Below are 22,755 nucleotides of genomic sequence, written 5' to 3'. Positions count from 1 at the left end.
TTTCCATCAAAAAGTATAGAATAATTTGCAAATAACTTTTTAATTAGCCTTTTCATCTGGTTGACATGGGCTTCCTTTTACTTACATCATCTAAGGACTGTTAGATGTAATTTCACTTGTGTTACTGCAAAAAATGAGATCTAAACTGTATTTTGAATAAGACAAGCAGAATGTGAATCTGCAATTCAATGAACTAGGTAAGGTAGCCTCCAGGTACTTTGCTGATACCAACTTTACAAACTACTTTAACAGGAAATTATGCAATTCTTTTCATATCTCATTCACCATTACCAGGTTTGTTGTTGGCTCGAAGGTGAGTAGTGCAGAGTAGGGAGGTGTGTCCATGAGAAGTGGGCCAATGCTCTAAGTCCCATAGGCTTGTAGAGATTGGGAACTGGGCTGCAGGGGCTGACTCGGTGACCACTGGAGGCTGGCTGCTGGGAAGGTCCCATTTTTCCACTTACATCAGGAATATCTTCCCTACTTCTTCTTTGCAGACTCACTGCCCCCTTTCAGACTCTTCCTGAAAGTTTATTTCATGTACTCAGTCACATAATTAAGTTTCTCTCTTGTCTTTCCCCAATGTAGCATTCCCTTCACAGTGTATTCATGCAGAATTATATAGAAATTAACACATTGTTTTGTGTCTTGATCTAGCTTTCATCAATACCATAGGATTTTTTAGTTTACTTGGATTTCTTTTGTTCTACTGCAAATCTTAATTCAGTTTACTAATTTATTTGTAGTATGATTACTCTTTCTCATAAATTGAACGCTTATATTACTAGCTATGTGGTATCTTTCAATTTTTTTTTATGTGAATGGAATGACATTCCACCACTAATAAAGGAGTATCTGAGAGTGGCTGATTTGAAAACACCTTTCAAGATGCACACACAGACCATGCAGTCTTTGTGATTATGCCATATCATTTTTGAGATGGATGTCTGAGGAAGTGCAAAATTTTCTGATAATTGTCTTTTCACAGTGTGATAATCTGTGTTTTGGATTTCTTCTTTGTTTGTTTGTTATTTTCCAGGTATCCTTTCAGAGCCAATGAGTTCTCCAGTGCAAGAAGCAGACGTTTCTCCTTATGCACAGTACAACAGTGTGCCATTTCCCCAAGTTCAGCCTCAGATTTCATCACCACCTTATTACTCCAACCTGGGCTTTTACCCTCCACAGCACGAGGAATGGTATTCCCCTGGGATGTACGAGCTTAGGAGAATACCCTCAGAGACCTTTTTCACAAGAGAGACAGAGATAATGGATATCCCTGCAGCCAAAAAGCCTAGACTGGGCCACTCCACAGGAAGAATGAAAGGAGAAGAGCTCTGTGTGGTCTGTGGTGACAAAGCCTCTGGGTACCACTACAATGCTCTCACTTGTGAAGGATGCAAAGGTAAGATGAAATCAGTTACAGAATACTACTTGACTGTTAAGCATAGCAGTATTAGCTTCTCATTTTTTTCTTTATATTTTTCGTCCAAGTCATTAAGTATTGTAGAAAATTGCACTTGGTTTTGATATATATATTACTTTGGATTTTCCCCAAGACAAATTGTCAACATCTTCCACCTATGTATCCATTTTCCCATGAATATAGAGCACAGTTGGCCAACCTGTAATTCTTGAGACATCATCAGGTTTCATTAAGCTGAAGATCAGCTTCCATGCAGTGCCTGGCAGTCTGGCTTTGCTGTCTCAGTGGCTATTGAACCCAGCCTGCTCCTATGGAAAGAGCCAAATTCATGGACACCTCTTAGGATCTATCTCTGTGCTAGGCTGCCCTAGAAATCAGCTGTGACTTCAGTCCATATGTAATGCACATTGAAAGGAAGTGAAAGCTATCAACACCCATCTCCAAACTGTTCCCAAAGAACCCCCTTCTTTCAGCTCCTAATGTATAAGCAGTGTGTCTTTAGGCTTGTGAAATGAATGAACTTTTCTAATTCCAGGTGTGTTTCTAGAAACAGCCTCTATCCCTAGAAAGAAAGCTTTTTCCAGTTGCATTTGCAGCCTAAATATCTTACTTCCTAGGGGAACAGTATTCATGAATCTGCAGGATAAAGGGGATATAGAAAATTATTGCCGTTATTGAAGACATTATTGCCAGATACTTTAGCAGAGGAAATAAAAAGGATATATTGGTGGAACAACTATTGTACCTTAAGATGGTTACTCTGTGATGAGGCCAAGGTGCAAAGTAGGATGAAAAATCCCTCAGTTTTTCATCCTATTTTGTGAACAAATGTTTAATTAAGGTTTCTGTTCCATGGATAAAGGCTACAGTATGAATATAGATACTAATCTTAACATGGACCTCACTGTCATTGAGGGTGGACTTTGAAGTACTTTTAGGTTTTGCTCTACCTCTTACAGATTCATTTCTGAGGACAAAACAGACCTCAGTGGTCTAACACTGTAAACACTGTAAATGCAATTAAAAGTCATACAGTTTATCTGAATAATTCCAATAAGTAAGAGATTGGTTTCTTTCTGCTGCCTGAGTATTCTCAAAGTAAAAATAAAATAAAATAAAATAAGTAGCTTATACTAATGCTGTCTTTATGAACACAATTTATATTCAGGTTTAATGTGAAGATTTGGAATCATGATATGTTTATTTTGTTAGCTAGCTGTTCCTATTGTTTATTATTTCAGTTATGAAATGTCTTAGTCTATTTTTCAAAGATTTATAATTAAAAATTCTGGAGTGTTTAAAAAATATCTATGGGAGTTAGTTAAAGATATCAGGTAAATACACAGGCAATATGTGTTCAACTCTCTACTGATTCAGTTTGAATCATTCTGCATAATTATAATTATACTACTTTATTGGGATAATTTATTTTATGTTTTCTCTCTATTTCATGATTGCAACATCAATTATGTGGAATAGTATCCTTGATCAAACATAGTAAAAGCTGAATTATTTAAAGACCATGCATTCAATTTCTACAATAAACTTGAGAGGCCATTAAAATAACCGCTGATTCAGGAAAAAGATGTGCTGAGGACAGTAATTCTGTTTTACGATGTGAAGAGGACATAGTCTTTTCTAAACCTCTGATCATCCTTCTGTCCCTGTGGAATTCTTCACGTTGCTATCTATTACCTCAAGACACATTGACCAAAACTGGGCTCGGTAAGACAGTTGCACTCTTATCAGTGTAGTAGGATTACTTCACACATCTCATATCTGAGCATGGCATTAACTCTTCTTTTCAGTGACAAGACTGCTAATTCATGCTCACTGAGTGTCCTGAATAATATACAGATCTCTTTCTGCAGGCCTGGTGCATACCCTGCAGTGCCCCTGCTCCATTGATGCTGTGGAGATTCTGATTCAAAGTTGGACACTTAGCAAATATTTATATGGGAGTCAGTTCTCTGTGATGAATATGTGAATTTTTTTACCATTATTACTTTATTGGATAGTGCATTCAGCAACACTCCTCATTCTTCTTCCTTGAGTAGAACAACATTAAGATCTTATTTATCATCCCTCATGAGAATAGCAATCTGAAGATATGAATTGAATTATACATTTCTATCTTATTTTTTTCAATACATGAACATCCTTTAAGAAATATTTATTAATTATTTAATATTTTACATACTCAATAAAAGCAGATAAAACATTTGCCCTCATAGGATAGTTGCCTCTAGTATAAAAATAGAAATTAAAATTAAATAAGAGGATTTATTGAGGTTTTTCTCACCTGTCAGTTTTGAAGGTACCACTTTTTTACAATAATACTAGCATCACAATTATGGTCCTTAAAGGATAAGACACTCCACGAGCAACATTTCATTATAAGGACCACTGTACCGTGCTTTAAAGCCTGCTCCTCTAGAGGCCAATTCCCTGATAATCTTTGCAGGCAGATATCAAAGCTCCTAAAGGCATTTTTTAAAACAGCCAATAATTTTTAATTACACATCTTTGAAAATATACACTAAGCCATTTCGTAAGATAATAAACACTAGGAACAGCTTAACCTGCATAGTGGTCTTTGAAGGCCATTTTGAGATGCTGCAGAACAACTGTGATGCAGTATTGTGTTTGTTCAGTGAAGACACTGAGCATGTTTGCAGAGAGAAAAGCTGGTTGTGAATTCCCCTTACGTAGAACAACACCAGTTTTGGCACTCTTCAAAGCATTTCTGATGATGCTTAATGATTCTTATATCAGAGCCAGCATACTTCCTGTGAAATGAAGTGCTACTTTAATCATCTCCTCAGATTCACACCCACCACGTGGGCATGGGAGGAGGGAATGCCACAGCATGTCCTGGTAATCTGACAGAGTGGAGTTGTGCTTTGTTACCAACTGTGAACTTCAAAATCTGTTAGGTTGAGATTCTCGGAACAATTAGACACCAGGATGGCAAACTGAGATACTTACAAAGCTTTCATCCATGTTTTTAACAGCTATCTTCCTTCAGTGTTTATAATTTCCTTAGGAAAAATTAGGATTGGTAACAGTGGAGCAACTGTAGTCTTAATTAATTATATTCATTACTGGCTGAGAGAACAAAGCAAAATCAACATTTCCAGCTAACGTGAGATTTTTGCAGTTTGGTAACATCAAATCAAAGTTAGACTGTGCCTTCATCTTTTGGGGACTGCCCCTTCATTATTCCGACAGATGCCATTTCTCCACATTTTTGTAAAAAGCCATCTGTTATAGGAGATTGTGCATAAAGTACTACAAGCAATATAAGTTTATTTGGACTTATTAGTAAAGACAATGTATTAAAAAATTACCAAAATTTTTATTTCAAAATCAATTGTGAAGTCTGTTCGAGAAGAAAATGATTCACTTCATGATAGAACTGCAATGAGAATAGGATTAAAACTACTTTTTGTAAAAAACAAAACAAAACAATTTAATTTCTTATTCCATATAATTTTGCTTTTCCAAAAACTTTCTTTTAAGAGTAAGTATCTGAGTCCTATTAGCTTCTACCTTTTTGCATCCCTATTTTTGGATCCTTTCATATTCTTTCATGTTTTTTAAGTGCTTATTTACTAAGGCTCTTTTCCTGTGCTCCCTCGAGAGAAAGCAAACTAGCAGAGAGTGTGAGGGAAAAATTGGACTGAAAGTGTCATAAATATTTGAACAGTGCTTTTTAATATTTACTGCTAATTAATACTTATCACAAATTACAGGATTTAAATTTAACAAATAGTTGCCTTTAACTGACACTGAGAACCAACAGCTTAAATCCAGGCCTTTCTCTTCCTTCCCTGAGCATTAAACGGTAATGTATTAAACACAGTGCAAATGATGAATAAAAATAATGCCTAGGGCTGCAGAAGGTTCCAAGCAATCTGCATTTCAAAAGAGACTGATGCCAGTCAAATATATTTATCTGAAAAGAAGCCAAGAATGAAAGCTATTTCAAGCAGGAAATAAAGCAGATTTAAAGAAACGCTAAATTTTTTAGTGAGCAGAACAGTTTTACTCAAAGCTATATACTGGTGCTTCAAAGAGATGACACAGCTGTAGAAACTTGGGCCAAAATTGGGAAATTGTCATCTGACAATGGCAAAATCACCATGGCATATCATGTTATCTTGCTCAGATTCAGCAGCATATTATCCTAGCTCCACACATTCTGTGGATTCACATTCACGTTGTCTGTGGAAACACACAGACAAATCCTTCAATGTGCAAAAATTCAGAATCACATCTAAATTTGCCCTGCAATTTAAGTGTGGAAGACTGGATCTTATTTGGTGCATCTGGTATTGCATGCAAGTGCCAGGCCGGAAAACAATGGCATCTTTATTGTGCTGGCCAGGAACAAGAAGAACGCAAAAGTTTGTGAATAGTTCTGCTTGCTGCAAATTTACATAGAATTCTAGTTTCAATTGCAGTATAAATCAGTGATGTATCAGGATAAGCTCTGAGAAGTCTACCTCAAAAGCCTGCCCTCAGGTGAGGAGGAGAATCAGCCTTCACTGCTATGACAAAGGTAGTTAATTCCCTCTGCAGCTGATGCTAGATAGTCTGCCATATGAAGGATAACTTCAAAAGATTGTGATGGCACAGTGAGTCACACTAAAAATTCAGGAAACATTTAAGTCGCGATTGGCTGCAAAGACTCCGATGTTTTTGTGATGACTCTTGCTGTAAAAAATTTCATATCTTGAGCACTGCACCTTTTCTCCACCGTTCCTCTCACAGAGCTGTGCTAGGCAAAATCAAGTAGTAGATGAGTAGACTCATAGTAGACTACATATTGAGTCAAGTCCCTGTAGACTTCTGGGATGAGTTCTGGTTTGCAGTAACTGCTGTGCAACTTTTGTGTGAATCCAGTGATGATATCAATTGAAGTGCTTGTGTATTTGAAATCAGGTAAGTGCTTAGTTCACCAGGGGACAGTGCTTAGGGAAAGGGATCAAGGTATCCTGTTAACAGCTGAGGAGGCCTCACGTACAACGGGTAGATATGGTACAGCTTCTCTACTAGACCTGGAATGGGCAAATAGACCAGTATGTGGAACCTCTGCAGCTCCCAAGAGCTGCAGGGAAGTATAACCAGTTATTCATCTCCCTTCCTGTGCATTCTGTACCTCAAGAGACTTAACAGGCTGGTATTTTTTTCACCGGTATGTATGCTATCACTCCTATAGCAGGTGCTCAGCCTGGCAGGTTTCAGATTTGGGTCTGAATTTTCTCAAGGTCAGCAGTTGCAGGGCCTTACTTGGGGCTAATTTCTAACGTGGATACATGATCTAACATGCTCATTTATTAAATTACACTATCTTGATACTATTCTCAATGCAAACAGCAAGAACAATCACCCAGGCACCAAAAGAAACCTGCAGTGTAGCAGAACCAGTGTAATTCGGAAAACCCTTATGGAGATGCTCTTCATCTTTGTTATTTGCTGCTTTGAGAGTTTTTTTTAATCTATGTCACTGTTGTGTTGTGCAGGGTTCTTCAGAAGAAGCATCACAAAAAATGCAGTGTACAAGTGTAAAAATGGAGGCAACTGTGAGATGGACATGTACATGAGGAGGAAGTGCCAAGAGTGCCGTCTAAGGAAATGCAAGCAAATGGGCATGTTGGCTGAATGTATGTATACAGGTATTTGCATCATACAGTTAGAGTGAGCAGAGAACGCACCAAATACTGTATTTGTTTAATTGAGCTGGTCTTAATAACAGACTTATAAAAGATACAGTCTGGAGGGTGGAAAGTGCAATAACGATGATGCTGTTTCACTGTGCATCAAATCCCATTGAAAAGGCAAGCATGTTTGTAAGAAACAGGATTTGGTGGTCAGGGACACAGAGGTATAAGAGCTGAGCAAATGATGAAGGAAAGGCTGTCCTTCAGTAGGTGAGTGGGAGAAAAGGTGGTCGGGTGAAGCAAGTCTCTGGCAGTGAGCAGTATGCAGTGCTATGGGAGGCAGAGCAGGAAAAGCCCTGGTGCTTCCTCTTGTTCTTTCTGGTCCTCTCTCTGTCCAGTTCTTGCTAACCAAGTCCAAATGCTGGCATTCAAACAACACTGTTTTTCAGAAAAGAGGAAGACTGCCATGAGCAGGCAGTAGCTGTGGGCTTGCTAAGTGTACATTCCCAGACCCCACCCCAGCAATCAAGTTAAGACAGCTGAGGGCTGGCCCTTTTTTATAGTCTCATTTACTTTTTGAGTGGCACTATGGATTTTCTTGCCCTCATATAGACACATAGGTAGGACTGGATCCAGAGATGAAGCAGATGGACTTTAACAACGTTTCCTTTAAAGAGAATACTCTATTCAGGCTGACAGCTTATAAATTTCATTAAGCTTTACATTGGCCAACTTAGAACAGAGATGCTGAAGTGCAACTTTAAGCATTTTCAAGAAAATATATTTCCAAGCCAGCTCCTGAAAATAGTCTGTAAATATCTGCTCTTTTGCCTTCTATGAACAGGGCAACAATTTATTTTTCTTGACGGCTCCAATCATTTTAGCATACACATATGTGTGAAACCAATTTGGGTTCATACAGGAAATTAATCTACTTGGAATTTTTAATATACTTCCATCCCTCAATCTGATCAGAAGATGCTACATTAACTGTTGGTTTTGTGAGAAACAATAAGCTCCATCAGTGTTTGGAATGCACTGCCAGCATAGAGTAATTAATCTTCCATTCTGCAAATTGAACAGGCTACAGAGATTCTACGATATGACATATTCTTGTGCAATATGTAAATATATGAGCAGACACCACCACTGTGATGACAGCACTCAGTGGGTCCCTCCACGTCAAAGGGAAACGACTCCCTTCTGGTGCTGATCCCAGGTCCATTGTTCAACGTTTGTAGGATTTAAAATAGCCCAAGTGACTCAGTAGGAAAACAAGCGATCTCTAAAAAAAATAGGTCACCGTAAATAACACCAACTGGGCACGCATGAAAGTTTTAAGCTGGCTGATCACTGTCAGAAATTGGCGCATGTGAAATAAAGCTAGTGAGTGGCACTGCCATTTGACTCTCTCTCTGCAATGGAAACACTGGGTATCTTCTGTCGCTCATGACTTAAACATAAGCGTGCTTTCATGCACTGCAATGAGGATGTTTTGCAAGATACTATTTAATGGCTTCTAAGTAGGAGTGTGCTGTATAATTGCTTTTAGTTCAAGGCAATCCAGAACAGTAAAACATGAAGCTTCTAGGAGTACAAAGCATTTATTTGAAAAAAGTGACTAGGAAATAAAAGACAACCTTGAACTTTGTTTCACTGTTTCTCTTACTCATTTTGTAGGATTGTAATTACAAGCACTGTGAATTTCTTTTTTTCCAATGAATAAAGAGGTAAAGTCTTATAAACATTTATGGTATGGCTACTCAATAATCCTGCTCCTGCCCTTTATACATGAAAGATCAAAACTGCTCACCATCAGTTTCAGTTGCTTTCTGCGTTTTTTTTACAAACTGCACGTTTCTTGTATGAAATGTCTACCTAGGGAAGACCCAAATTATGCTAATCTTTCTAGAATTTAATAACTGCTTAATAACCATTGAAAGCCAGCTAGCTCTGAGATAAAAAGGTAAAGTCCTGTCTCTCGCTTGACTTTTCCAGTTAACTTAGTTGGAGCTAGAATAAGATGTCAGTAGCAGGAAGCTTAGGAAAATCTAGTCTTAGCTGCTTAAGACAAAAATAAGCCACATTTTCCTTAGGAAGGCAGCAGGCTAGATCCCAAGCTGGTGGAAAATGGTGCAAGCCCATTAGCACTGCCAAAGGATGTATCGAATATTATCATTTAGAAAAAGAAATCTATGATGCTTTGCAGCAGCACAAATTACATGGCTCAATACCAATTATTATCTCCATCATTCCTATTCCCCCCTTTCAAGGTATTATTTGCAGGTCTTATTTTAATCATGTAAATTTCCTCTTCTCTCAGCAGTTCAGGTAGGTTATTTTATATAGTGCTTAAACAGGAAATTAAAAACATTCGCAATGAAATTCACTGTTTTCATGGTATCTTCCTTTACCATCATGCACTCACTGAATGAGCACCTTTCCCTACTCTGTGTTTTCAAAGGTGAAGAATGGGAAGAACGCTTGAATAAAAGTCCTGTGGTGATATGTTTATTTTTAGATGAATACTTAACAGTTTACTTTTTCATTTGTGCTTTTTGGCTGTCTTCCACTGGTTGCTTAGGGTACACATTGTCCCTTTCTTTTGTTATAAGCAAGCTTTTAGTTTTTATGACATCCATATAGGGATGCTCTCCAGTTCAAAGGACTGAAATATAGTCTAAAACAAAATACACCAATGCAAATATCCTTTCACTGGGGCAAATGAAACCCTAGAGTAAAACTACAGTTTTATCCAGTTTTCTAAGACAAAGAAATGCAAACTATCAAGAGCAACTGGGTAAAATTTTCAATTAATACATTTTGCAGCTGTATTTGCCAGCCTCAGTTACTTCTGGCCTAAATTTTCAGCTGTTGGTCTATCTGTATACTGACACTAATGGCTGAAGCCTGTGAGTCCTCTTCTAAAAGAACTTTACAAAGAAGCTGCGCTACAGCCATAACAGGGCTTAAAGGTTATTGAAAAAATCCACTGCCCTTTGTGCAAGAACAGCTGCACCTTGATTACTGTTTTGGATCAAATTGGACAGTCTTCTAATCGCCCTCATCGACTGCGCATTGGTTTGCATCCTGGAGCACAGTGAAGGGCATTCTTTTGGATGAAGCTGAACTAAAGACATACTCCAGCACAGTCCCATCACACTCTGTCTGTAAAAGCATTTAAGAGGTGATCCAAAACAATCCCCCTGATACGCACACTGTGCAGATGCTGGGCACCAACTGGTTTTCCTCTGTAGATGGGCTCCTATTGGGCTGGACTACTCATTCGTATATAGTTGTGTGTCTCATTAGATTCACATCACACATGTTCAGGAAATGGTCTGTACAGGTAAGTGTGTTTGTTAGCATAAAGGGCATTCAAGGGCATGTTTATGCACGTAGTCAGCGTCTAAAGCATATAATATAAATCCAAAATCTATTGTATTATGTGTTCCAGGTCTATTAACAGAAATACAATGCAAGTCAAAAAGGCTACGGAAAAATGTGAAACAGCTCCCAGATCAGACTGTCAATGAAGATAATGAAGGCCACGACATGAAACAAGTGACATCTACAACTAAAATGTATAGGGTAATAAAATTCCTGCAATAGTGGTGGTGTTTTTAGCTAACTGTGGTTAGTACAGTGAATAAATACTCATAAAGTCTGTGGAGTTGTCTGCATCAACTAAAAATCAATCTCTCACTCAAGTCAAGAAAATGCCTTGAGTATAATAGTTCTGGTATCTTTAGTCAAAACTCAGTAAAGCCTCCACAAAAGCCATAAAATATATCTTGTTATACGTGTCTGGTATACTTCACATACAATGAGGCGTGGTATTGAAGTTTTAGTGTACCTGGCTTGTTGCTAATCATTTACCTATTTCTAATATTAAACCACACAAACTCATGCTGTTTAGAAACCTGAAACACCTCTCCTCTTCTGACTGCTGTAGAAATCCAGAGTCTCTTGGTGACAAGCAAACCTAGTCTGCTTGATGTCCAGGTGTGAGAAATAGATGCATATCTTTTGCCTGAAACAAGTAATGCTGGGTCATTTCTACATAACTGCATTTCATGATGGGCTCTTTGTTTTTGCCAGTATAGGAGAAAGTAGAATTTACCCCAGAACAGCAGAACCTTCTTGATTACATCATGGATTCATACAGCAAACAACAAATACCTCAGGAGGTGTCAAAAAAGCTGGTAAGTAAGTGCATTGATTAATTAATTCTTGAGTTGTGGATGAAGAGGCAGAGGGTTAAGTAGGCTATGAATATAAGTTTAAACATGCTGTGAGCGGGCAGAGTCTCTCCTATTCAGTCATTAATTATACTACATCTTTGTTTACCAAAATTAAATGCCAAGAAAAAGCTTTCTACTCTTTTAAAATACACTTTTATGATCAAATCTAATTTTTGCTGATTGGAACTTCGGGTTGTTTTTTTTTTTTTGCGGTATCAATATAGACAGTGAGTTTGACTGTAACCAAGCTTGCTTTCTTTAAAGTTACAATCCTGGATGCTTAAAAATATTTCAGTTTATTGTTCTAAATTCTCAGCATCTTTCAGGTTTTTGTTAGTTCCTTTTTCTTTCCTTTTCCTCCCTATCTTCTAGAAATTCTGTTTTCCATTCAAAAACTTCCAGTTATCATGCATAGATGGTAAAAGATTGGGAAATAGCCAACTCCTTTTTAACACAAGGCATAAGAGATATTTTGATGGTTTTCATTTTACAGCTTAAAATTAAATATTGTGGTGCACATGTAATTTCTAGGTCAGGAAGTGCCTAGATCATTGACTGCTAGACATGACATTGAAAGTGAGACAGATATTCAAAGGAAAGGACACTTCCTACATATTTTATTTGTCACAATGCCTACCAAAATACCTGATTTGTGAATGACTGAAGACAAATTACAGGGTTAGATAGGCCTCCTGCCCGGCCCACTTTAATAATTCTTGTATTTTATGTCTTTAAATGTGAAGTGCTCATGAATATTAACAGGTTTTGTTTGTTCTGATTTCTAACAGTTACACGAGGAATTCAGTGCTGAAGGGAATTTTCTGATTTTAACAGAAATGGCTACCAGTCATGTACAAGTTCTCGTGGAATTCACTAAAAAACTACCAGGTATATCCAGTCTGCTGGGCCACATTTTGTTATTTCAAAACTTTGTTTTCAGTTGCCATTTGATTGTTGTGTGTATTTTGAATGCTATATCAAAATGCCACCTCCTTTGACACATGCATTCTTCAGACACCTGAAATCTGAAGAAAAGGGTCTTTATGCTCTGCAGAGAATATTTTGAATAATTCAAATTTTGTCTCTGAGATGTGGCACTTTCTGCCTATTTGAAAACAAAATGTTCAGAGAAGGGGTGATATCTCTAGAGAGACTTTATTTTCATATACCAGTGCAATGCCAAATAGTCTGCCTCTAAATTACAACTAACATTGGTACAACTGCTTTGCTCAGTTTGCTGCCTTTCTGGAAAAGTGTTTCAGTTGTGAACTGTGGATGCTAAACAAGTCTGCCTAGTTGGAGGCACCAATATTTATGGACCTTGCATTGTGTGTTATGGACAAACACTTAAAACCTGAGTTCTATTATAATTATTATTTCAATTTCAACTACCAAGTGGATGTTACCTCAGGAGTGAATGTCAGGCATGGTACAGATTCCCTGTGACACAAGTCCCTTCTTCTTTGCCAGGAAGCAGTGTTTGCAGGTGCCTTCTCACCAGCACTGAGTACTTGCCCACCATTCAGAGTCAGTCTCCATCTGGAAAGGGATTCCAGCACCTTTCCCTACACTCAGCCTTGAAGCCTCGAACTGAGACAATCTAGAAGAGATTCTTCTGGCCCTCTTTTTAAGGAAGGTGTGGTGGAATGCCTAGCTGTAGAAAAAATTATTCTCCTGGCATTCCCATGATCTCGAGTTTTTCAGTGTGTTACAGACTTGTTTCAAAGACTAATGCCTCAGCTTTAACTTTATTTTTATGCTAACAGGTATACTGGCTCACAGGACATGAATGGGGTACAAATTAAGCAAAGAGAAGTGTAGCAATATCAGCTGAAAGGTGCTAGGACAACTCCTTAATGGCACAAAAGAAATAATTCAATATACTAAGTGCTACCCTGGTTGAAATGAATCACTGGTGCACAGTGTTATGTATGCATGTACACACCTGAGAGGAAGCAAGGCTGTGAGCTAGAAACATGATAGTATTTTGATAAGCAGCAAAAAGTCCTACCAGATTTCTGCAAGCCAAATGGCTTTATGCTGAGGAAAAGGCAAAGTCATGGAATTAAAAGTTTCCACAAATGCTGCCCACTTGACTTTGGTAAGGACTGAGCTTGTGTTATGATTTTGTGGAATCTGAGTTTCAGCCTCTGTACTTGTCAAGTAAGCTAACACCAGCATCAAGGTTACACGTATGTGTAGCACCTCACGTTTGAGAAGTTCAGGACAGAAAGTAGTGGGGAGTTTTCTGCTGATGCCTTACTTGTCTCTAATGTCTTCACAGGCTTCCAAACTCTTGACCATGAAGATCAGATTGCTTTGCTGAAGGGCTCAGCAGTAGAAGCCATGTTCCTCCGTTCAGCTGAGATCTTCAGTAGGAAACTTCCTACAGGACACACTGTCCTTCTAGAAGAAAGAATTCGTAATAGCGGTAAGCATCTTGTTTACAAGGCAAAAAAAAACCCCACACAGTCACAGTTCTGTATTTTGATCTTGAAAAGCTAGTAAAATAGTTCACTAGTATTGAAAAAGGCTCATCTCAAAGCTGTTCTTCATATTAACTAGAACAAATCTAATTCAGCCTTGAGTGCAAAGATCATAAGGTTTATTCATAAATACATCACAAGTAATATGAATAATGCAATATTGAATAAACCCAGTACAACTTTCCAATGATAAGCACAGAAGAATGAAGAAAACAGATTCCATTTCAAATTGTTCAAATAAAATATCAGTATTTTTGCTTGCAAATGAAATTACTCAAAGAAAGAAAGAGAGAAAAGAAAAAGAGAGGATTTTAGGATGATACTGTAAAAGAGAAACATCTATTCTTGGGGTCAATTTGGCAAAAATGATTCATACTGCGTAGAAGAACTACAAATATGGAATATTCTCAGTATATTTGCTGCTTCTTAAGGTCCTTCTAAAGACGTAAGTCTGGAACATTACAGAAAGATGAACTAGGCTCGATGTTTGCTCCTTAATGCAGGCAAAGCCATGTTTTGCATTGTTACACAGCCTTTTTGCTCCACTGATGCAATACACAATGTGTTTTGTTTTTTTCTGTCTTGACTAGCACATTTTATCTACCCTTCATCTCATCATCAAAAATTCAAATGTGATAAAAATTCTGAATTGAAGAGAGGCTGCTTTGATTCTAGCTTCTGGCCCTCCTCTATAATGGCCAGAAGGAAAATATATACAGGAGAACAATGCTAATCATAGAGAGGGGCTTGAATTCTGTTCTGATTCAATTAATGCCTATGACGTGAGGGGACTACAGATGTATGCAAAATGATGCCAATAATTATATTGAAACCCTGAAAAGGAATCATAAAACTTGAGAATAACTCACTTGCTATAGTTATGGTTTTAGTTTGAGTTAGAATGCTGATTTCTAGGTTTCCATTTTGTAGTTTTTAATATTTCTTTTATTTAATTATAAGAGACCATTATTTGAAGGACTGGAGACAGTGCGTTTGAGAGTGATGTAAGAGTGATACAGATGGCTTCTAGGCAGAGGAATGTGCCAGGAAGGCCAGACGTAGAGGAAATATTTTTATCCAGAATGTCAGAAAGCCCATTAAGTCATACAAATACTTTTCTCCTTACTCGTACTTTTCAGTACTTTCTGAGTGTGTTAGTACTAAACTTCAAGATAACATTACCTGCCATAGCATGACTAGTTGGAATACGACATTGTATCCTGTTGTAATATTGTTGACCTCTCATGAACTAATTAAAAACCCAAGCATTATATGCATAAGAAAGTTTCAAGACGTTTAACAACTTCCAATGAGGTGGAAGGGATTCCAAAGAGATTTCCTGTGATTCTTTTTTTTCTTGGAGTACAAAAGCCACCTAGGTGAATTAAAAATGAGTTCTGGATCAGAACCTGTGTTGAATAGTTCCCATGGAAAGATGTACTACAACTTTTTAGTGTGTAAATATATACAAGCTGAACATATACACATGTATTTACTGCTTGTGGGGAAAAAAAGACTTTCTAAAGCATCTTTCCTGAAGCTGCAATCAAGGTAGGAACATAAAAAGAAATTCTGCTACTAGAATTGCTCCCTCCCTGTTTTGCAGGAGAGTAAAGCATGACCCATCTTACCTGCTGCTGGCTGCACCTTTTTCTTTCCATTTATAGACAGAATACAAGAAATAACAATCGTTTTCATGTGTTCTCTTTCTCCTGTGCAAATTCAAGTCTATTTAAAAACAGTCTCCTTGACTGCACTTAATGAGGTTTTGACAGTAAACAAAAGCAGCCTGTAAATCATTGTGTTTGTAGCTGTGTTAACTGTTGCTACTCATGCTGCTGAAGGTGATGTTGACTTAAGTGCTACTGAACAGAACCAGAAGACACTCAGAATTCCCAAGAGTGTGAGAGTCCCTCATTTTGGATGAACATTGCCTCACTGTCATTACTGCATGTTAGAGAATATCAGTTAGAGCTGATGATTAGGCCATGTCTCTTATAGGGAACTGCTTAAATGTGCTTTAAAAATGCCCCTTTGCCTCTCCGTTCAGTGCTGGTCAGATAGTGTTATCACTTTCTTTGCAGTGGCAATGCAAGCAGATGAGTTTCTAAGAGGAAGAGTCAAGAGATAGGTTTGATTCTCTCATGCTTCCCAAAGACATTTCTCAGTGTTCCCTCACTTTTCAAAAGGATATTGTTCCTATGTTACAAGCTATCAGAGTTTCTTGTTTTCATGTTAAGCTCCTGCTTTAGTGCACTTTTACTGCACATTTTGTCTTGGTTTCTGATAAATTCTAGAATTACACATTTAGGTAAATTGAAAATAAAATATTATAAAATATCTACTACGGAGGCATTTTTCTTTTGTGGTCTAATTCATGATTATTTGCAGGTATCCTGAGTTCAAACAAATTAAAAGAACGGCATCCAAATTCTTTTGCTGCCATTGCTTACACATACAGCTTTGAACAGCACTAAAAATGCAGCTCACAGCCCTGCTGTAGGACCTAGCACCAGGGTTCTGGCTTGAACAGATGTGATTTTGTCTTAATTTCAGCTGAGACTCTTTCTTCAGAGTGTGTGCTATGGTGCTATGTTTTGGTTCCAGGAGAAAAAAACAATGCTGATAACACAGTGATGTTTATAGTTATTGCTAAGCAGTACTGTACTGAGCCATGGCCTTTCTGACTTCTCAGCTCATGCTCACTAAGGGCTGGGAATGGACAGAATCAGGACAACTGACTTAAAGGGGCCAAGTAGTTATCCCACACCATATGACATCACATTGAAGGAGAGTTTTGAAAGTGGGAGTTCATCTCACTCTCTTCTGCTGCTCAGGGGCCTAGCTGAGCATCAATCATGGAGTGGTGAGCAATTGCTTGTGCATCACTTCTTATACACATTCACATATATATTTTTCATAATTATTATCCTTTTCCATTTCTCTTAGTAAATAGTTTTATCTCAACCCATGAGTTCGCCTCTGTTTTGTTTTGTCTTGTTTTCCCTTTTGATTCTCTCCCCCATCCCAACAGGAACAGGGAGAGTGAGCAAAAGACTGTGTGGTGCTCAGCCACTACAACAGATTTTAGAGTAGAAAAATTTAGCAACCTCTCCAGTAAGGAAACAAGCTACTTACTAAAAGCTGCAGCTGAATATTGTCATGTTATAGACTAGTCCAAGAGGTAAGGTTAGGAGAGGTTGAATCTAAGTTACATAAAGAAGAAAGCCCAATATACATAATTATATACAAAAGTATGGAGACAGGAACTTTAGCATACACCTGAACGCAGCAAACCCTGCAAAACCAAGTGAGAGTAGCAAAGCAAATGCAGTGACAGTTGGGTGAGAGTTTAGCGAAGAAAAATCATCATGACTATTCATAGCTCCTGGTGAGGTCCTAAGCATTATCAGGCCATCAGCCATAAACTGTCAGTCAGAACTTCTATCAGCATTTTTTAGATACAGACAAATGTCTGAATGTCACACAGTCCTATTGTCAAGCCTTGATATCCATATCCATAAAATCAAGTGGGAAGGGGGGGGATCCTGCCTAAAAGCCACAGGCTATCCAAACTTCTGTCACCTGCCACTGTCATTTAGAAGTCTGCCATTTAGAAGTCGCTCTCATCTATTAATATTTATGCCTTCCCCACTCTGATTCTATGGAACTTTTTTTTTTCTAATAAAGAAGCCAGAGATTTGATCATGATGACCTTTGAGCATTATCAGTATTCACTTTTATTCTCATGCTGATGAGGTATATTTTTATTTCTTAGCTTGAGCATGTTGCATAAGTCTTGCTACATCTGCCTTTGTTTTTGCCTGCACAGTCTTCCTGTTATAGAGATTCTTTCTTTCACGGCTCCTGAAACTGAAATCCTCTCTTACTCAATCTATATTAAGACCTAATGAGAAATACAGACATTTTATTTAATGTTAATGAGAGCTGATAAAACTTACTTGTCTTAGTTGATGTTTCTCTATGCAAATACCTTGTTGTCACTGATTGACCCATTTTGTTAAAGGCTGACATCTGGGCAATTAAATACCTTGTGTCTTTCTGTTGTTTTAAAAGCAAATACTCCCCACTGTCTAGCAGGACAATAATTTAAAAATTACTGCTGAAATAATGAATGTTTTCTTCCTTTCCTAAGGACATCTGTTTTCAGTAGTCATTAAGAGCCACAGATTTTTACATAATCATTTTCTACTGTTTTCAGTGTCAGGGATAGCACACTTTCTGGTATGAACAGAAGTGGAAGAATTGGGACTCAAATTTTCAGCTGGAAGCAGGAGACCTGCCATTGTGAAGTATACCTTGGTCTTGCTGGATGGGCTGCAAGTGTTGAAGTGCAACGCAATCCAAGAGTAAAATGAAACAGCCACTATTCCAAAGCACTGGCAAAAGGCCACCTTTCACCCTTGAACGTGGATACAAAGTTCCAATTAATTTGGACAAGGGCCTGCTGCAACCAAGGACATAATTTGGCAGAGGAACAAGGGTACCTAACCACTTCCGCTGCCTTTGGCTTTCATTATTTGATTATTAGTACTGAGTAACCATAGTGCTTCAAAAGCCCACTGTGCTGGAGGCTGTATGGGGAAACAAAATGAAATAATCTTCACTGTCGAGAACAGATAATCTGAGACAAAGTAATCTCTTTATGTCACCCCTTGTTTTTAAACATAAGTGCAAATCTAAGCTGTCCAGCTCTGCCAGTGGTTGCACACACTTACATGGAAGGAGACATTTCCCATCCTGTGACTCGACCCAAAATCAGCACCCCGCACAGAACATTTAAAAATTAGGGACACTTCCAATTAAAGACTATAGGAAGGAACAGAGTATATGAAAGAACTCAGCTTGTATACAGTCCTGCATGATTTCTTCTGCTGAGTGCCATGTTTCTGAATTACAAATAAAGTTTACACAACTGTTTAAGCCATATCTACAGAGTTAATTTACGTATATGAAAATAAGAACAGATATCAGAGGTCCCAATCTCTTTCCTTCTGCATAAGTGTGTTTCTCTAGGCCAAAAACTTAATTAGGTAAGTAGCTTTGGCCCATGAGGACTAGCTGAAGGCAGCACAGCTGCTGTTGCGTGCTAGGCCACACCTCCCTGCAGACCGCCCCAACACGGCTGCTGCCAGAGGATGGGATGTGGCGGTGCCATTTGCATCCTCCTTGCTGGTGTTTCATCACTTGCACTGATGGCTCCACACTGGTACTATTAATTGATTTTGAGAGAAAGGGGTTTTTCAGTCCCGCTTATCAATTCTCCCTGATGCATGCTAACTTCTTGTCTCTCACTTCTAGAAGAAGAGGTAGAAGAGAGGTCCCACATTCATATCCTAGTGTATCTTCTCTACTGGATAGATATTCCTCCCTTATCCAGCTCTCAGCATCAATAGGATGAATTCAGCCCATGGTTAAAGGGCTGCTGAATATATTTGAATGCAGTGCTTTAATAAATACTTTACAGCATGGAAGTCAGTTCTGGTAGATGAAGCATTGTGAAAGATAAGGTGTAATTTTGTGAGTAATTAATATATTTTACTTTCATAAAACAGCTACTATCATACTCTTGATTTGATATCTAGTCATCTCCACATTTATCAAGAAAAAAAGATCTCTCTTCATCCATATTAATAACACAGTGCTAGTTGCTATTAATCAGTGTTTATTTGCAAGCTTTCTTTTGCAATAGATCAATCTGCTCTGTTTTAATGAATAGACAAAATAAAAGAGAGGATACTGGTCTCAAGAAATGGCAATGTTGGCTTGATATCACAGGAAAAAAATGAAGTTTATTCCAGGGCTAAGTTAAATTCATGATTATTTACAGCCTGAAACTGCAAACCTTATGAAAGCAAGTCCTCTTACCTTCACTGAGAAATCATAGGAGCAAAACTATAAAAATCAAGGCAAAGTCTGAAACAATACTTTGTCTTAAGTTACAGAGGTGAACTAAACCGTATAAGAAGTAAGGAGTGCTGAATGAATAATGCTGACAAATTTGCATCTCCTCTAGGCTAATGCTGCTGGGACATACTCAGTAAAGGCAGATTTTCCCATTGACTACCTGGGGTTCCCAGTCAGTCAGGCATTAGCACAGTGAAATCAATTAAATTGGATTGCAGTGTCTTCAGCAGATGATAGAGCTGGGCTGATGGTTAAGTAGAAATCTGCCTAATTCAGAATGCTGCATAACAAAACACAGAGGAGACTCTAATTTCTATTGCCTTAAGACAACTTCATGCAAAGTTTTTCAGACCTTCTTGAAAAAAAGTCTAAGCAGGGTACATCATTAAATGCAGAGCAGGAAGTTTTGCCTTTCTGATAAGTACAGTGCTCTCGTCTGAGCTAAATAAAGAAATATAAACAACTCACTTTTCTGCTCTTACTGAGGCCAGAAATACATTATAACTTTATCTATTTTATTTTTTTTCACTTTTTGGAGTATGATTGGTAGGAATGACACTTGAAAATCCACACAATTCATTACTCCTCCAGCCCTTCAAGGGGGATGGAACAAATCGCCTTTAATTCTTTTTCTGATAACCTGAAAGGAAGTGACATCTCGTACAGTAGATAAGGGGAAAAAAGCAAGAACTATAAACATCTGTTTCCTGCCTTTTTTTTTCTTCTGTTTTGTTTTGTTTTTTGCTTTCTAGTGGAGCTTATTAAATCCAAACCAAAGCGCTTTCAATCACATTGGAAAACAGCCCCCTCTTGTGATGGAACAGCAGTTTGTGTAATGTGTTCATTCAAAACGAGGAATTAACCGGGAAAATTAATTAACCAGCACAGATGGGACAGGGGCAATACCAGTAACCAAGAAAAAAACAAAACAAAACATTGTTCTAGACTTAAAATTGCTCTTTTGCATGGTTTTGTTCATAATTGCATAGTGATATACATCTGTTTAAAGATTCCAAATTTCTGTTGTTTTTTTTTTCATAAAAGCAGTAAACATCAGCTGCATTGCTGTTACATTCCTTTTTGTTACTCCCTTTTACCTATTCTGTCTTATTTATCTGAATTGAAGTAGTGCAGAGAAGCCCTCTGATGTAATTTTACTTGCTTTCACAACTTTTCTTTCATCCCTTCCACCCTCTCTCTCATTTCTAAAGTTTCTTAATGTTAGTCTATAAGCTTTCTGGTGCAAGGACTATTTTACTGCATACTTGCACATGGGCTCAAGGAGGACCTGAATTTAGGTATTTCGTACCTTGTACTTCACCAGTGTCTCTTTCATCACACTTCTCTGCTTACAAGGGTGGATAGTGATAGAAGGGGGAATGGTTTTAAACTGAGACAGAGGAGATTTAGGTTAGATATGAGGAGGAAGTTTTTCACACAGAGGGTGGTGACACACTGGAACAGGTTGCCCAACGAGGCTGTGGATGCCCCATCCATGGAGGCATTCAAGGCCAGGCTGGATGTGGCTTTGGGCAGCCTGGTCTGGTGGTTGGCAACCCTGCACATAGCAGGGGGGTTGAAACTAAATGATCATTGTGGACCTTTTCAACACAGGCCATTCTATGATTCTATGATTCTTGTATTAACAAGGGAACTTGAGAAGCTCTGTGGTCAGTAAGACAATGAGAAAGTTCACCCAGCTGAAAATTAATCTTCCTCTTCTCTCCCCACAAAATAAAAATAAAATAAAACAAAATAAAACTACTTAAGTGATGAAGATGCGAAACAAATGAGGAGACTCAGTCACAGCCCACTTCTTCCTGTTCCCTGCCTGCTGCCAAGATGATGTGCATTGTGACACCTTGCTTGAGGAGTACTAAAAATACTTGTAGTTGGCTCTGACTTCTCTCATTGCTGCTAAACTATTCACAAGAGGAATTCACTTACTTCACTTCAGGGCTCAACTAGACTTCCTTGTTTCGTATTTCCAGATTCACGTGAACCTTTAATTACATGCATGTGTTCCCTACATACATCATACTGTAAGAAATTTTGGCATTTAAAACTGCCATACAGACAGGCAGTTCCTCAAAAGTTAGCAAGGGCAAGTGTTCAAATTTGTGAATAGTTAACTGTGATGACAAAGCTTGCAGCACATCAGTGCTGTGACTATTGCTTGCTCTGTATAAGGCTCCAGCTGTGTTATTAACTACCTTAGGTGAGTTCTTACCATATAGATCTGCTTAATGAACATGAAATCTTCTCAATCACATTGAACTTGTTACAAACACTAGGTTTGTGGTTTGTAATCTGAAGCAAACTTGCAAATGTCACATATTTAAATATATTATTTAGCCACAAAACATGCCACACCATGCAGCACTGTACTTTTCACTCTGTTGTGTCACATAACTACTCTACTGATCAAAATAAGTTCATGAAATCATAGAATATCCCAAATATCCCAACTTGGAAGGGATCAATGAGTCCACCTCCTCACTGTAACTTATTCATAGTTCAGCCGAGTGACTTCATACTTCCTTTCTTTGAGCTGCATCTGCTGGATTTCCTTTTGAACTTCCCCTGTTAGAGGCACTCCAGCCTTCACAGCAGCCTCTAACTATCAGACCTGGGCTCAGCTACGTGTTGTATAAAACACTCTAAACTGCATGGTTTACAACTAAGTTGTAAAGCCTCATCCCAGAACAGCTTAAAACTAAACAGAGTGAAAGCACAAGAAATCCCACGGCTCTCCTCTATGGGAACAGAGGAAGTCCCTGTCCTTTCAGCCAAGAACCACTGGCTTGAATCTCTAGACCTTGTAGGTACAGCCACTTCTGAGCTCAAGAGGCTGTTTGCAGTAGTCAATGGCTGCTCTGAGTAACTCTGACACAAAAAAAAAAGGAAAAAAGAAAAAAAAAAAAAAAAGATGCCACAGGACCTACTTCTCTTTTACACCAAAGGTTAGAGCAAAATACATCTCTAATTGAAGGCTGTGTAAGAACAGT

General features: G+C 38.1%; 1 protein-coding gene across 2 annotated transcripts in view; it reads left to right on the top strand.

The window, feature by feature from the left end:
• The window catches only part of NR1H4 (nuclear receptor subfamily 1 group H member 4), a gene marked incomplete at both ends in the record, with an annotated part of 33,436 nt that overhangs the window by 8,121 nt on the left and 2,560 nt on the right, over positions 1-22,755 (top strand). The window contains 6 exons of one of the 2 annotated variants that reach the window (XM_079549813.1): positions 1,040-1,402; positions 6,952-7,092; positions 10,547-10,680; positions 11,196-11,294; positions 12,122-12,221; positions 13,618-13,764. In XM_079549813.1, coding sequence (XP_079405939.1) covers positions 1,040-1,402; positions 6,952-7,092; positions 10,547-10,680; positions 11,196-11,294; positions 12,122-12,221; positions 13,618-13,764 — 984 coding nt within the window. Of the gene's footprint in view, positions 1-1,039; positions 1,403-6,951; positions 7,105-10,546; positions 10,681-11,195; positions 11,295-12,121; positions 12,222-13,617; positions 13,765-22,755 lie in introns of both variants that reach the window. The other variant, XM_079549812.1, reaches the window with a different exon arrangement.

This window comes from Tetrao urogallus (genome assembly GCF_951394365.1).
Source record: "Tetrao urogallus genome assembly, chromosome: 1".
NCBI classification, from domain to species: domain Eukaryota; kingdom Metazoa; phylum Chordata; class Aves; order Galliformes; family Phasianidae; genus Tetrao; species Tetrao urogallus.
The sequence above is the reverse complement of the archived record's forward strand: the minus strand, read 5'-3'. Positions and strand labels throughout refer to the sequence as shown.